The sequence below is a fragment of the Tachypleus tridentatus genome, chromosome 12 (assembly GCF_004210375.1).
Source record: "Tachypleus tridentatus isolate NWPU-2018 chromosome 12, ASM421037v1, whole genome shotgun sequence".
NCBI classification, from domain to species: Eukaryota; Metazoa; Arthropoda; class Merostomata; order Xiphosura; family Limulidae; genus Tachypleus; species Tachypleus tridentatus.
The window spans coordinates 93,908,851-93,925,719 of record NC_134836.1 but is presented as its reverse complement, the minus strand read 5'-3'; the positions used below and the strand labels follow the sequence as shown (position 1 = coordinate 93,925,719).

General features: G+C 32.7%; 1 protein-coding gene across 1 annotated transcript in view; it reads left to right on the top strand.

Annotated features, from left to right (window-relative positions):
- The window catches only part of LOC143234030 (lysosomal alpha-mannosidase-like), a 63,143-nt gene that overhangs the window by 8,221 nt on the left and 38,053 nt on the right, over positions 1-16,869 (top strand). The window contains 8 exon segments of the mRNA XM_076471043.1: positions 2,023-2,216; positions 4,105-4,210; positions 4,913-5,010; positions 6,352-6,423; positions 9,633-9,749; positions 10,595-10,798; positions 14,701-14,767; positions 15,852-15,891. Of these exon segments, the coding sequence (XP_076327158.1) occupies positions 2,023-2,216; positions 4,105-4,210; positions 4,913-5,010; positions 6,352-6,423; positions 9,633-9,749; positions 10,595-10,798; positions 14,701-14,767; positions 15,852-15,891 (898 nt within the window).

Below are 16,869 nucleotides of genomic sequence, written 5' to 3'. Positions count from 1 at the left end.
TGTCCAATATATTCATACACTCAGGTCATAAAGAGGTGTTCAGACCGTGGATTTGGAATTTTGATCACGGGGATTGCCCTTGCATTTAATGACGTCAGAAGACAAGGAAATGTGGACCAACTGAGAGTACTAGAACCATCTAGGGAGAGAATTCAAAGTCCGGCAACTTGCAGCAGGTGAAATATTTACGAACACAAACGTCTGAAACAAAAGCCGTCCTTGTGTCTTGGGCTCTTCTTCTGGAAAAGTAAAACAAGTTGATTCCATGGCGATCCGCTCAAACGTCGGGTACTTCAGTAATTTGGGAAATAAAACGTATAATCTGGTTTTTTCACATAAAGGCAGCAACAACAACAACAAAAACAGGACAGGAAGGAGTAGTATGCTTTGGACGTGACAGCCTTATGACTGGGCATTTTGCTATTGAAACTAAGCTGCTGTGCTGATATCAGGATATTTGATCACAGATAGATCGTGATCTAACGTTGTGACATGCAATATAAAGTATTCAACCTGTGTACTTGACGTTGTTTCCTCCAGAAACAAGTCTTCAACAGTGGTATTACACACCCTGAAAAGTAATTCGAGAAGTGTATTCGATGTATTTGGTGCACTGGAACATTTTAAACTGGTACAGCTGACATAAGTTTGATATCATACATACTTCACTAGTCTGTATTATTGGTTTTAGTTCAATTTGACGTGTTTTACTTCTGAGCGTACGCTCATGAAATACATTAAAATGAGTATTTCTTATAAGGGGAGTCTTTTTTAAGATCGTACACAGCACGTTTTCAACAGATCCTGAAAGCAAAGCCCCATTTTATACAATTAACTCTCTCTCTATATATATATATATACTTTATAATATGTTTTGTTGTATACACTAACCTTTCTAAATATATTTCCATTACAAAAAGCACGTTCTTTCTTTCTTCGTTTTTTTTTTAAAGTTCGACATTCTAAACTTTTACAACTGCAATGAGATCTAATGAACATGATTTGCAGTAAAAATATTTCAAGTTAAAATGTTTAATAAGGGATTACAAACGTTATTAAATCGTGTCTGCAGATTATATGTTATAACACTATATGTTATATCTTTTATGAAATATCTGCACAGTGATGCTTATAGCACTGTTTTCCTCCTGGTTTGAATTAACTTTCTCACAAAATCATGAGGTGGTAAATTAATGTCATTCATTATTAGCATAAATACTTCTTGTACATATTAAACACAAACGAGGGAGTGCCCGGTAATTTGTCTGAGTGACACTGATTTGGGGTAAATAATTTTATCCTGAGACATAAACTGCTGAAAATTCTATTAAAAATTGCCTAAGAGACTTATAAAATTTATTGGTTTTATAAAATACATAAACTAAAAGTGGCCTATGTATATTTATAAATCACCCAATAAAATATACATGTTAGTTGTATTTTTCAATACGGCTCAATTAGCTGATGTTTATGATTATTGGAAATTCATCAACACTGATTTTCTTGTACCTAAATAACTATTGTATTTGTATACCAATGGTACTGAGGCTAGTTGTTGTGTTCCTTAATTTTAAATTGTGTGTTGTGTTGTTATAGCAAAGCCACATCGGGCTGTCTGCTGAACCCACCGAGGGGAATCGAATCCCTGATTTTAGCGTTGTAAATCCCTAGACATACCACTGTTCTTTTGGGGGGCAATTTTAAATTACTGGCCAAAGAAGAGGTAACTAGCGTGGATGGTAGGTGATAGATGACATTACTCGTATATAGAACCTACAACTTAAGGTAGCTGGGGATATTTTGAAGTATTTTATTTTATTACAGCTTGCCAGATCTGAAATCGAAAATTATACCAAACGTTAACCGTGCTTTAAATAACTAATAACCAATAAAAATACTATTGAATATTCTAGACACTCTTGATAAAATTATTTATAACATTTCTCAAGATGATTTAAATTCGCACATAGATGTTGTTTTCTTTTGGTATTTTAAATGGTCAATATTCTTCCATTGTCGCAGGTCAGTTGGAGTTCATAGGTGGAGGCTGGTCCATGAATGACGAAGCCACGTGCCACTACAATGACATCATTGATCAAATGACTTGGGGGTTCCGTCGTCTATCGGATACTTTTGGATCTTGTGGAATTCATCTAATTGGATGGCAGATTGATCCATTTGGTCATTCTCGCGAACAGGCTTCTTTGTTTGCACAAGTAATATAGGTTTTCAGTTTTGTTACCGTTTCATTAGTCCTGTAGAATATATTAAAAGTGAGATGAGGGGTAAAAAAAATACATTAATTCACATCTTTTAAGGCCCAGCGTGGCCAGGTGGAGAAGGCTCTCGACTCGTAATCCATAGGTCGCCTTAAATGTTGCGGGCTAAACTTTTATTTTTTATTTTTTTTAAATTATTCTCTGTTAATGTAATGGAGCAACGTCCGGGGTCCTCTAAACCTACAGAAATTTTGCCTTACTCCACAAGAATGATATGAGATGATAAAGGCGGCAAACCCCACCCAAGAGTTCCCTGGTGAGAAGAAATTTAAATTAAGAAACCAAGCTTAGACAATCAGAAAAAAGAGAGACAAGCAGCTGAAAGAAGTGTTTCGTTATGAATTCTGTACTTGTTGGAAGGTGAATATAATTGTTCATCTCAAAAACAACAAAATCGTAAAATAATTATCATTTATTTTCATAAAAGAAATAAAGAAAGGAAAAGCAAAAGAACTAAAAAAACGGCCTGGAAAGGGTGAACTTTTCCGGAAAATGTAGTTGAAATTGTAAATTTAAAACGATCATAAAATTTCGCATATTTAGGCCTAAAAATAAAATAAAGACACTCTTGAAAATATTTTTCTCTATTAAGTTTTAGTACTAAATGCTCTATTTCAGTGTACAAATTCTGCCGTTACGTTCCACAAATTTCGGAAATATACTAGAAAATTTTGCCATCACGATGTAAATACGTGTTAAATAACAACACAACTTCTCTACAATTGAGTCCGTTGCGCTTGTTTTGAATTTCACGCAAAGCTACACGAGAGATACCTGCAGTAGCCGTCCCTAATTTAACAGTGTAAGACTAAAGGGAATGTAGCTAGTCATCACCACCTATTCCGAACTCTGGGGATACTCTTTTACCAACGAATAGTGGGATTGACCGTAATATTATAACGCCTCCATGGCTGAAAGAGCGAACATGTTTGGTGTGAAAGGGCTTCGAACCCGCGACCGTTGTAGTAGGAGTCGATGGCCTTAACCAACTGACCATGCCAAGTCAGGTAATATTGTTAAAATTGTTGCATTATTCTATTCTCTCTCTTATTTTTCAACTAACTTCGTCTATTATTACGTATTTTAATTCCTTGTTTAAAAATTAGAAGTTATGAATTTTTTATAACTAATTTCCTTGGTTCAATATAACTTTCTGAAAATGGATTATGTATACACACACATTATGGAATGTTCATGAATTAAATGTTTATTACAGTAACACATGTGCCAACTGTTTCTCGTATCAAATATATTAAAATATATCTAAATCACAAAGAAAGGTTTGTTGAATTTCTCATAATTTCGTTTATTGAAGATTTTTTTATTGCCAACCATCTGAATATAAATGTGCACGTGTGTAAACTTGAAATACGTAAATTCTATTGTCAATAGAACTTAGTTCCTAGCTGATGTACTAATAATACGGTCTTATAACACATGAAATGGATTAAATGCTACATTTTTAAGTAAAGATTGCTCTAACGATTATATTTAATAAATGCACATATATGTATGTTTAAGTAACGAATTATTATTAAGAAAAAATCAACTATTTTACCAAGTACAACAGTGAAACTTTGGATGGGATTTCATGTTTAATGTATGGAGATAATTTTACATGGGAAAACGTACCACAATTTTACGTAGTGTAGAAAATAAGCTGTCACAAATTTGTTTCGTATATCTAATGTTATATCAAGAAATGTTTCCACATGTGTACATAATGTGAAACATCATTGTTACAAACTAGAAGATACCTTATATAAATGTTCACGTTCGTGCTTGAAATATCGAATACAGTAGCTAATTTTAGTTACTAATTTAGATGTATTTTGATGGGCTGTTCTTGGGTCGAATTGACTACCAAGATAAGTCGAAGAGACAAGAAACTCAATCTATGGAAATGGTGTGGAAGGGAAGCGATGACCTTGGTATGAAATCAGAAAACTCATTCTAGATTTACAGTTCAATTTGATGTAGTCCTAAGGTAAGAACTAAAGAAAGGTTCGTTGTTCAGCCTTGCTGTAAAACAAAAATGGAGTAATCTAAGAGTGAATTTTTTTAAACTAACATTTAATTAAAAATGAACAATCCTGTTTCTTATTTTTCAAATAACAACTTCACGATTAACACCTGGTTGAACTTAAACCTAAACAGAACATGGACTTATAATGCTATAAAATTTACTAATAGTGGATTATATCTTCAGAAGTTCATATCATGTCTTCTCCTCTGCATTACAAAGATTAAATAATGAGAGCTCATAATTTGTGTTTTTAATAGCGGATGAGTTTCGAAAAAATTAAACACTCCAGTTTCAAGGGCATGTATAAATAATAAATAAAATACAATATATACATATCTTTCTGTGTGTAAGTCTTCATAGCATTACACACGTTACTACGAACTATAATCTCTCCCTCCATTAGCCTCTGGTCTGGCATGGGCAGGTGGTTGAGGCGCTCGAATGTATTTATTAAATAGAAAACTTTCTTATCGTTGATACCTTAATGTATCAAACAGGCAGGATAATCTCAATAATTTTTACAACCACTTAAAAGTATTTTGTACAATGAAATATTAATTATAAACATATTACTTTTAACCATTCATTTACGTCACATCTAACGTAGGTCCAGCTGCTGACCTCTTCACCGGAGTTTTACCAAATAGATATAGTCCACCTGCAGGGTTCTGTTTTGATAGTCTGTGTGATAATGTTCCTATTATGGTAAGTTTTGAGCCCATTTTGACCTCCACAGTGAGCGTTATCTTGAAAAGAAAACCAAAAAATTAGATTTTTTTAATGTTTTGATTATAGATGGTTCACAAATAGCTTTGCACGAAATTATATAAACATCTATTATATTGTTTTCACAATACCATATCGTATAGCGGAAAGTCTAGAGATTTACAACGCTAAAATCATGGGTTCAGTCTCCTTCGACGGACACAACAGTTAGTCTCTATAGTTTTATATCATTTTGTCTCATTGTGCTCGCATACACTTCTGGACCTTCGACCCCAATTTCAACCATTTCTTAACTTCTTTACTTAAATATTTTGATATGTCTTAATTTTCTTCTGTTAAAAACTTTTTCGAATACTTGAAATTGTAAGCTTAGCATTATGATAACTGATGATGAAATTCCGGCATTTCTTTTTTACTGTTTTCGAAAATAAATTTCATTACTTTTGTTTTCCAGAACTAGTAGTGTAAAAAGTCAAAATATTGAAATATAATCACGATCCATTTGAGATTCCTTTATGACTATAACTGTTAAATATGCTAGTTATCTGCTTATTTGGATATGTAAATATATATATATTATTTTGCATCACAGTGCCTCTTCTAAACAATATGTAAATGTTTACCATTTAATTTGTTTTAACCCTATTAATCTGAAGTTGATGACAAAAACGTTCATTGTATTTCAATGAGATATTACGTTATTACTTACTATGACACTGACATTTGGTCGATGATTTTGTGAAGAATCTTTATAGATATAAATCAAATTTTAATTGTCGACCTCAGATTTTATATAGAATTTCTGTTTTTATGAAATAAATAATGCCAAGAAAATAACAAGGAACTGAAATACTGTGCTAACTTTCATTAACATCATTTCAACTATTGTTTAGAATAGACGTTTCTGAAGTTATATTGATGTGCTATTTGAGTTAGTAATTAGTGGTTAGCTCTCAGTAATCACTTGTATTATAAAGTTCCTGACTGGATATTTCATCTCTGTTAACTAACATTCTTATCGGTAGTGAGATGTAAATCGAAGCGATATGAGTTTGTTTTGCTGCCTTTTCAAGTATATTATGTGAACAGATATATTTATGCATGCATGAAGTATCTATAAATAGTGATATACAGCTAAAAAGGTTTAATGAATACCTCGATTTTATTCAGTAGTTTCATATCTTGAATAATGGCTGTTTTTCTCGAAACAGATCTGCTCCTTTTTACATGTAGAATGAATTTATCTCAAAATTAGACTAATATTTACTTACACGCAGGATAAATCAATCTAAAATTATACTTACTTTTATTTACATGCAGGATGACCCACGTCTTCATGATTACAACGTTAATGAAAGAGTGGACAGTTTCATCAAGATTGCTCAAGAACAAGTAAGTATCTAATGTGTTGATACCTGGCGAATACATGACAATTAACACACACATATATATCCACTGTCTAATAAAAATACAATTATTAGAATCCGACTTTTAAGTTTGAATTAGCAATGAAAGTAGGACTTTGAACAGCTTCTCAAATAAGCAACTTGAATCTTTACCTATGTTTCAAATTTAAAACTTAGCTGTAATTATTTGCATGATTAAAATTGAAAACTGTCATGAAACAAGTAAAAAAATGACTAATCAGTTTTTTAATTATTTATGGATCAAATTTATTATGCGTCCATGAGTCTATTTCTTGGTTACAACGTCTCTAATAACGTATAGGACATATTAAAAATATAAAAAATGATACCAGTTCTGTCATTTAATCTGCTTGAGTTATTTATGTATTTCAGGAAGAAAATGAGTAATTTCAATATTTTTATCACTTCTGTACATTGAATACTATAACAGAAATAAAAGGTATAAAAACTGCCCGATGTGATATAATATAATATTATATAATATAGTAAAATAATTTGATATAATATCAAAGTAACATCGGAATTAAAGAATGTTAACACTCCTACGAAAATTGGGGCCTAATAGGCCCCAGAGCAACTTGAAAGGTTATTAATATTAGGCTAATAATTTTGTATTTAAATGAAATTGCCATTAACTGACCCTATCCCTTTATATTTTAAGGAGCAATAATATTTTGACTTTTCAGACATTTGCGAAATAATATTAAAAAAAAAAAATTTTAACATCCACTAAGGGTATTTTGGGGCCTATTAGGCCCCAGATCAAAAAACATAAAAATTACTTTATTTATTTCCTGAATAATTCTAGAACAGGCCTGGGCAACCGAAAAAAGCAAATTATAGTAAAAATATATTAATTTTACAACTTATTTTCAAAAGATGGATATTTAGGATAATAACTCTACTCCAACAATAATTTTAGACGGTCCTGATTATTGCCTAGTTTGCCCACGCCTGTTCTAGAACATTCTACAAACTTTACAGAAGTATTTAGAATAATCTAGAATATTCTAGAAGCTTCAAGAATATTCTAGAAGAATCCACAAATCCTATATATATAGGAGCTGAAATCTTCAAACCGTGTCAAAAATGATATCTCTTGATGAAGCTATACATTTACTGACAAAACCATCTCACGATGAAAGTGAACATGATAATGTCGAAGACTACTCTGAAAGTTGAGATGATGATCCTTCTGAAGCCGAAAATGATGAACAAATCGCGCCGTACCCTTCTGAAAGTGAAGAAAGTAATCAAGAAGATCTTACTACGATGCCAGTGAACGAACTTTTGTCCAAAGATAAGAATTTTAGTTATTCAACGACACCTTCAAGGATCAACAGGAGAACCGCAGCTCTCGATATATTCAATGGGAACCCAGGCATTACAAGGCAAGCTGCTCCAAGAGTCTCTACACCATTCGAAACATTCAAAATTTTCATTTCTGATAATATGATGGAACAGATCATTCACTCAACAAACACCGTCATGAAAGAACCAATTTTTGAAAAAGACCTCTGGAAATGGATCGCAGCTAATCTTTTCCTTGGAATAAGCAAATCCAAAAATGCATCGATAGACGAAATGTTTTCAACCGCATTCGGTTTGCCATTTTTGCGAAAACTGATTACACAAGACAAATTCAAAAAAATGTGCTCAAAAATCAGATTTGACATCCACTCTCAAAGAAATAGAGAAATCAAGGATGCCGCCATCTCTGAAGTCTGGAATTTTTTCATTGAAAATTGCAAAAACAGTTACAACCCAAGCGAATACCTGACAGTGGATGAACAACTATGTAACTTCAAAGGAAGACTTGGCTTCAGAACATACATTCCGACAAAGCCAGACAAATACGGAATAAAGATTTGGTGCCTAACAGATGCAAAGACAAGTTATCTCCTCAACGCTCAAATTTATACTGGAAAGGTTGGAAATACGACAGAAACAAATCAAGGAGAAAGAATAGTCAGAGAACTGAGTCAGCTATTTCTTGGAAAAGGAAGGACAATAACGACAGATAATTTCTTCACAACAATGACACTTGCCAAGTACCTACGAACAAAAAGAACAGGACTTGTTGGAACCATATGGAAATCAAGAACCTTCCTGCCTCCTGAAATAAATGCAAAATCTAGAGAGTTATCACCAAAGTTTTTCTACCATGACGACATCACTCTTCTCAGGCCCTCAGACAAACCAGGAAAATATGTGCTACTACTGAGTTCTCAGCATCAGTCTGGTGAAGTAGAAGAGAATGGAAAGCCCGAAATCGTCAATCTTTACAATGCAACGAAGGCAGGTGTCGATACTCTCGATCAACTGGTGAGATATTATATAACAAAGAGGCGATCAAAGCGCTGGTCAGTCTGCATATTCTGTAACATTCTAGATCATGCTGCGTTGAATACTTTCGTTTTATACTCGACAAAACATCCAGAATTTCTTCGTCAACATAAATCAAGAGCCAGAAGAGAATTTATACGGCAATTGGTGCTTGAAATCAAAGAAATTTACTGCAAAGATAATGACAAAACAACCTCATGTGAACCGCCTGCAAAGAGGGCAAAAAGAGGACGATGCCATTTGTGCGGCAGATCAAAAGATAGACAGTCGAAAATTGTTTGCTCAAATTGTAAAAAAAATGTTTGTCAGAGCCATTCTACAGTTGTTTGTAATGAATGTTGCTAAATCACTGTGTTTCTATTGGAAAAATATATGGGGCCTGATAGGCCCCAAAATCACTTTAGTGGATGTAAATATTTTTTTCGTAGGAGTGTTAAAAACAAACTGTTAATATGAGAGTTAAAAGATTCGTTAATATGAGAGGTCACTACTTAAATATGTGCTTTACATCTACGAAAGTTTCTTTGATAACTAATTCAATGAATTATAATATTTCAATATAAATAAAATTTTTCAAACATAAAAACAATTCACTTTAAAACAAATTCTTTGTAGTCGAGTTTAAGAACTCTATTAGGTTCAGAAAAAGTAAAAATTTCGTGAAATATTGTATATTTGGATACAGCCACGTCAATACATGCTAATAGAAGACGATCTTAAAAAATATATTTCAAAATAATTGAATCTATGTGTATCAAACAATTAGTATTAACTAAAACGACAATGATTTTCGTCTTTCACCTAAATTTCGTCATTTATTTATTACAGGCAAAACTGTACGCCACTAATCACATTGTAATGACTATGGGAGAAGATTTTAACTATCAGAATGCAAACTTGTGGTATAAAAACCTGGACAAGATTATCAAGTATGTGAACGAAAAGGTAAAAGTTGCTTTCATATTTAATTATCAATAAAATGTTCTAAAATAAAATATACAAATAATTGAAGCGAAAACTAATTACAGTGAAATAGAAAACATAAGTAATGTTTCTCTCAAAAATAATAACTCAGCATCACATTCGTTTTTGTTATCGCATCATGTACCAACTCAATTGTTTTGTTACAAGAAAACTCAAGCAACTGATATCACAGTAAGCATTCCATATAATAACCAATATCATAAACATTTATTTTTTCACAAGTTGGTTTCACAAAATCTTATGAATCTCAAAAATCAGCGCTTCCTTATTTACTGAGACTTCATTTATAACACTAGCGCCATCTTAAGTTGATTTGCAGCACTTCTCTATCTGCTTTCTGTTTTAACGTTCTTAAAACTTAAGTATATTCATCGTAGTTCAACTTTCTAAAAAAGATTAGAAAGTTTAGAGTGAAATGTTCAAACCTATTGTTTGTATTGTAGAGATGAATTTTGTGCTTGAATAAAGACATACTAGAATTATATCCTAACAAACAGGTATAATGTAACTTATCGATTATAATTTCTGAGAAAAAATATTTTATCACAATGAAACAGTAAACAAATGTTCTAGTATAAAATGATATAAACGCCAAGACGTGTAAAACGAGTTTTGAGATAGAAAGGAAAATGCACTGTCTACAATTTGTAGAACCTAAACTTTTAGCTTTGGTCAAGTTTGAACTCCTGATATTATATTGTATTTTTCCAAAACTATCAGCTTATCGTATGAGGTAATCTATATGTTGTTTCAAAGAAGTGCAGTGAAAACAACTGAAGTTTTTACATTTTTAATTCGTTTCTAAGCAAATCAATGGAAGTAAGGTGAACGTGTTTTATTCAACACCATCTTGCTATCTCTACGCCCTAAATCAAGCCAATAAGACGTGGCCTACCAAATCTGATGACTTTTTTCCTTATGCAAGTGACCCTCATGCTTATTGGACAGGATATTTTACCAGCAGACCGTCTATCAAGGGCTTCGTTAAATATAGCAACAACTTTTTACAAGTAAGGTGATAAATATAAGGGTAGAATATAAAGCAAATACATTTTAAATAACACAAATAAAACATAAATAACTAACTCTTAGAAAAACAACTTCTTAGTAAGTTTCTTATTTCAAGAAATATTGGTTAAATCGGACAAAACAAAATAAAGTTATTATTTAGTTATTTTCAACTTCCGGTTCCAATAATTAGTTTCTAATTGTCTCAAATGTATATAATAAAAAATATTGCCAAGGATCCCTGAACAAAATTTGAAACGAGGTAGTGTCCTTTTAAATTAACATTTTTTTTAATTAACTTAGATTTAGTAATATTATCAAAAGTATTCGATAATGTTTTCGTGTTTTAGGTTTCCTACATTAATTAAGACGTTTTTTGTTAATATATTAATTTTTATTACAAATAAATCTTTAAAACTAACACCTTGTAGAAAACAAATAAGACTTATAATAATTTTAATGAAATACAGAAGGTGCTTCATGTAGAGTAAATACACGTACTAAAATCTTCTATCATTGACTACATATGATGTATATAATTTGCCACTAAGGACGTCCTACTAAAATTTTCTGTTCTTTCCTTCTAATAAACAAATTAAGCTGCATGAAATGCTCAAACGTATTATTCTTGGTATAAGACATTTTACTCTGAACACAAGACATAAAATAATCGACAGAGGAGTAACATCTTACTCTACAAATTAAGTAGTGTGAAAATATGTTACTAGATAACAGCACAATATCTCGAAAACTATATACACCTCGCGATGTTTGAAATTACGGACAAAGCTACACAACGGACTATTTGTGTTCTGCCCACCATAAGTATCGAAACCCAGATTCTGGCGTTTTAAGTCCGCAAACATGCCGCCGTGTCATTGAGGTATACGACGTTTCAACAAAATGTTTCTGTTGTGGAAATGTGTAAAGAGAAGTTATAAATTATTGCATCTTTCTTATTTTATGAACTGCAGGTGTATTTTTTAAGTGCAAAATATTTAACTTCAATAGATCAACTGTTGTATAAAAACAAAAACTTTCAATCAGTTTTAAGTATTATCAATTAACAGCTCTGTTACACGCGCTTTCAACTTGAAATAATGTTAATTATTTGTGCAAATTAATTGAAACAAGACGGAAAATTACGATTTTTTCAATTTTTTTGCGTTTTATTTCTGAGAATCTAAAAATTACTCACAAATTAATACATGGCATGACCGCCTTTATTTTTCAGAAAATCATTAATCCGCTTTGGCATTCAGTTCACGAGTTGACTGCAATCTTTAATAATTTTTGAATCGCGGTACCACACCTCAATTATGGCCTCAATTAGCTTATCTTTCGTAGTACAGTCTTTTTCCCGAAGTCTTTTTTTACAAATTGCCCAAAGATTTTCAATAGGATTTAAGTCCGGAGAGTTTCCAGGCCAGTCCAGCACCTTTATTCGCGTTGTAGTCATAAAATTCTTCACAAGTTTCGATGTGTGGCACGGAGCCAGATCTTGCTGAAAAATGCCAGATCCATCTAGAAATCTCTTTTTCAATTCTGGAACGACACTTCTCTGCAAAACTTCGATGTACTCTAGTCCTCGCATTATACCTTCTACGATATGTAAGCCTCCGACGCCATAGTAGCTGAAAAATCCCCAAAACATCCTCTTCAAGTGATGTTTTACGAAATGACTGATGCTAGATTCTCGAAGTTTCTCACCTGGAGATCTGCGAACATGCAAACTTCTTTAACGCTGTACGAAGAAATGAGTCTCGTCACTGAATAACACCTTCCTCTATTGTTCTTGCGTCCAGTTCTTGTATTTCAGACCCCATTGATACCGTTTTTTCTTCATTGAGTTTGTAAGAAGTTGTTTTTTGACTGGTCTCCTTGTCATTCTAACGCAATTTCGAATGATGTAATATTACTCAAAATTTCGTCATATATCCCAAAAATAGATCGACCGTACTGCAAAACACAGCTAATGACACCGTCTGTGTGAAAAAATGATTATTAGAGGAAATCAGCGGGTCCAGCGAGCCTACACCGGCCGCCATGCTGAAAATATTGTAAAATGACCATTTGTTTGAATTAATTTGCACAAGGATGTATATTTGTCATGTCACTTATCATGTGCATTCGATTGAAAAGACAACAAACAAAGGCGTAAAATTATTTGTTCTAATTCTGGATAAATGATTTTATCTTTTTACTACACAAATTGTTTTGGTTTTTCCCTATGCAAATCATTCCTGATGTGTGTTTTTTGTTATTTTTTTCGCAAAATAAGCCTAAAACTAAAAAAGTAAACGTACTAAACGCCAGATTGATATCAAATTCTTCAATAACTTTTGTCATTTTCATTCTCTTAGATCGTTTACTTTCAAACAAATGTTTTAAAGATGATTATATTTAAACATAATTACACAATAAATCTTATATCAGCCAGTGATACACTTTACCTAATCTCAAATATTGATCTCGTGTTCTTGGCAACCTGCCAGCGAAGGATTCGATTCATCATCATCAAACATGCTCGTCCTTTCAATAGTGAGGACATTATAATGTTATTGTCAATCCCACTATTCGTAGATAAAATTGTCTGTTTTATCTACCATTACTAAATTAGATATGGTTAGCGTATATAGTCTTCAAGTAGCTTTGTGTGAAATTCACAAACCAAGCATACAGTATTCTGACAATAGTTTTCTATACCATAGAGTACAGATAAGTTACACAAAATACAGATTAGTATATGTTTTATGTAAATACACCGTTTTTATTTGTTACACATTAAAGCTTAATATAAATAATCGTGACGCTATTATATCTGCTCCCATTTCCGTACGTTTCAACGTTGAATCTTGGAGATGCAACTCTAGAATTTGACAGATCTTTTAAAGCACAAGTTTCTCAACTTTGCATGAAATTAACACTTTAGTGTCAATTTTGTGTTAAAGAAGGCTTTTATTTCTTTATTTGTCTATTAAATACAAAGCTACACAATGAATTTTACCAATTATGGGTACTGACACCTCTTTGTTACCGTCGCAAATCTTCAGATTTACCACCGAACCACCGAAGGCATTGCAAAAGGTAAATATTTTAGTCCATGAGCATTTTATCTTTTCTCTGTTAAAAGAAATTAAAATGTATCATACAAAGTCGTATAAAGATTGTGTTTTAAAAGTACGTTTGAACCTTATAATGCTTGGCATCGCCAGGTAATTAGGGCGTTTGACTCGCAATCGAAGGGTCGCAGGTTCAAAGTTCCGTCCACCAAACACGATCCTTCTCTTTCATCGGTACTGGCATTATAATGTAATGGTAAATCCCACTATTTGTTGGTAAAAGAGTAGACTAAAGGTTGGCTGTGAATGGTGGTGAAAGCTATCTTCTTTTTTGTCTTTCAATGTTTCATTAGAGGTGGCTAGCGCAGATAGCCCTCGTGTAGCTTTATACGATTTCAAACAAACGTACCTTACAAATTCACTAAAAGTTGATGAATTAATTTATTGTTATTTCACAAAATACCTTTCATCGGAATGAACTCAAGCTGAGCTATGAACATGATAAAAGAACTGTTGGTTAAAACGTCTCCAATAACATAAGATTAAAAATGTATTAAACAAAATATCGTAAATATTCCACTTAGGTCCAGTTACCACGGGTAGAATCCGCTCAGCATTTAACACAGAAAATGGGTAGTTTTGTTTCTGTAAAAATAAAGACGTATACTGTTCAGTAAAATGCGATATATGGACTCCTACCGGTTGCGAATGATATTAAAAAGTCAGCAATTTGAGGTTTTTTATTTAGAAGTAGAACGAAGTCGTTTCTGCACATAATTAAACCTACTGTGTATTCACGTACTCGCATACATATAAACAAAATTTAATTGTCACGACTCTAGGTCTGCAAACAACTCGAAACACTTGCCAGGCTAGGACCAATGGATGCAGGTGACGTTACTGTATTACGTAAGTACAAAATTATATTTTGTAAGCCTAGATTCTCTATCCTCCATCCCTATATTATTCTAACTTGATAATTGCAAAATACACACGTGTATGATATTATAGTATGATGAATATGTAATTTAACACATAGGAATAATGAATGTGTATCTAATTATCCTAAGGCCCGGTATAGCCAGATGGGTTAAGGCAAAAACAGAAACAAAACCTAAACCCGAGAAATGTTGTTGAAACGTAAACTGAAAATGTTTGAAATACATTGATCAACAGTACACCAAATCAGATTAAATACATTCTAATTATTAAAATTATTAGTCCTTATATGTGCTGATTGATAACATTATGTAAGTTCGTTTTAAGTTTCTTCTTGAGTGATTAGGTGTAAAGTGATATTAAAGTTGGCTTGATCTGCTATATCGTTTTCTTGAGTTCAGAAATCAAATCAGATACTATCAGTATGTTTCATTTTTCTCCAAGTTCATATTATCTTATGTGTTGTTACAAAGATAGCCATGTCGTGCGATACAATAAAACTTAAAACATCAAAGAAACGTATGTTACAAACTCAAAAAAGTGTAATAATATATTGTTAACAATGGAACCAGTAATTAGGTTAACTATAAGCAAACGTTATTTTCAAATGTGTTATTAACTTATATCTATTGTATATAAACTTCAAGTTGTATTTATATATCCAAAATGTTTTCGTCCGTATTTACATGCGAACTATCAAAAAATTAATCTAAAAGGACAATATCTATCATGGAAGTGAGTCGTATGTTCACCCTTAATTTTATAATTGTTTTATCCAGTTACATTTATTTTGTTTGTACCAAATATTTTCGGTTATATTCATCCAAATCAATTATTTTTTATCATGAAGACTGCTATTAAAATGTGTTGATATTAATATCTTTAAGTTGTTATACTTATTGGACATAATCGCTTACAAAATACCGTCTCTTAAAGAATGACTGGTTCTTACATTGGCCTATATAATAAATCTTCTGGTTAGTTTCTCAGTTTTACTATTTACACTTAGTTGTACGTGTTCTATATAAAATTATGTATTGTGTTTCTAACACAGGAGAGGCTCAAGGTGTGGCTCAACATCATGACGCCGTGACGTAAGTATTTCTCAATTCGAAACATTCATAGGCTATACGCTCTTTCCAGGGTACCCGGCATGGCCAAGCGCGTTAAGGCGTGCGTGCGACTCGTAATCTGAGGGTCACGGGTTTGCATCCGCGTCGCGCCCAACATGCTCGCCCTCCCAGCAGTGGGGGCGTTATAATGTTACGATCAATCCCACTATACGTTGGTAAAAGAGTAGCCCAAGAGTTGGCGGTGGGTGGTGATGACTAGCTGCCTTCCCTGTAGTCTTACACTGCTAAATTAGGGACGGCTAGCACAGATAGCCCTCTAGTAGCTTTGTGCGAAATTCCAAAAACAAACAAACGCTCTTTCCAGAGCAATATGTCACTCACATGTCTCAGCTGCCTTAGATATTTTAAACTTGTAATATGCTTTCTTAGAAAACAAAATGTATTTCTTAAAAAACATTTGGGAAATTTTCGACTCATAATCTAGTGGAGTTCTAGGTAAAGCGTTATACTTATAAAAATAATAATAATAAAAAAAACAGTCTTAAAATAAAATTAGGAATCGTATAACGAAACATTAGCAAAAATGTTACGAGCATACCAATCAGAACTATCATAACGTTTTCGAAACACCTTTTGTGGAAATATTGTAGAACGTTTTGTCACTGAAAGTGTTCGTTTTTCATTTCGCGCAAAACTACACAAAGGTTACATGCCCTACCCGTTCCTTATTTAGTAGTGTAAGACCAGATTGAAGGTAGCTAGTCATCACAACCCACCGCAAACGCTTTGGCTACTCTTTTACGAATGAATAGTGAAATTGACCATCACTTTATTATGGTCTGCCGCTAAAAGGGCGAGAATATTTGATGTGACGGGTATTCGAACTCTCGATCCTCAGATTAAGAGTCGAGCGACCTAACCATCTGGACAAATAAAATAAAATGATGGGTTATATATTTTTATACATGAAAATCAAGTGGGAAATCAGCGAATAAATAC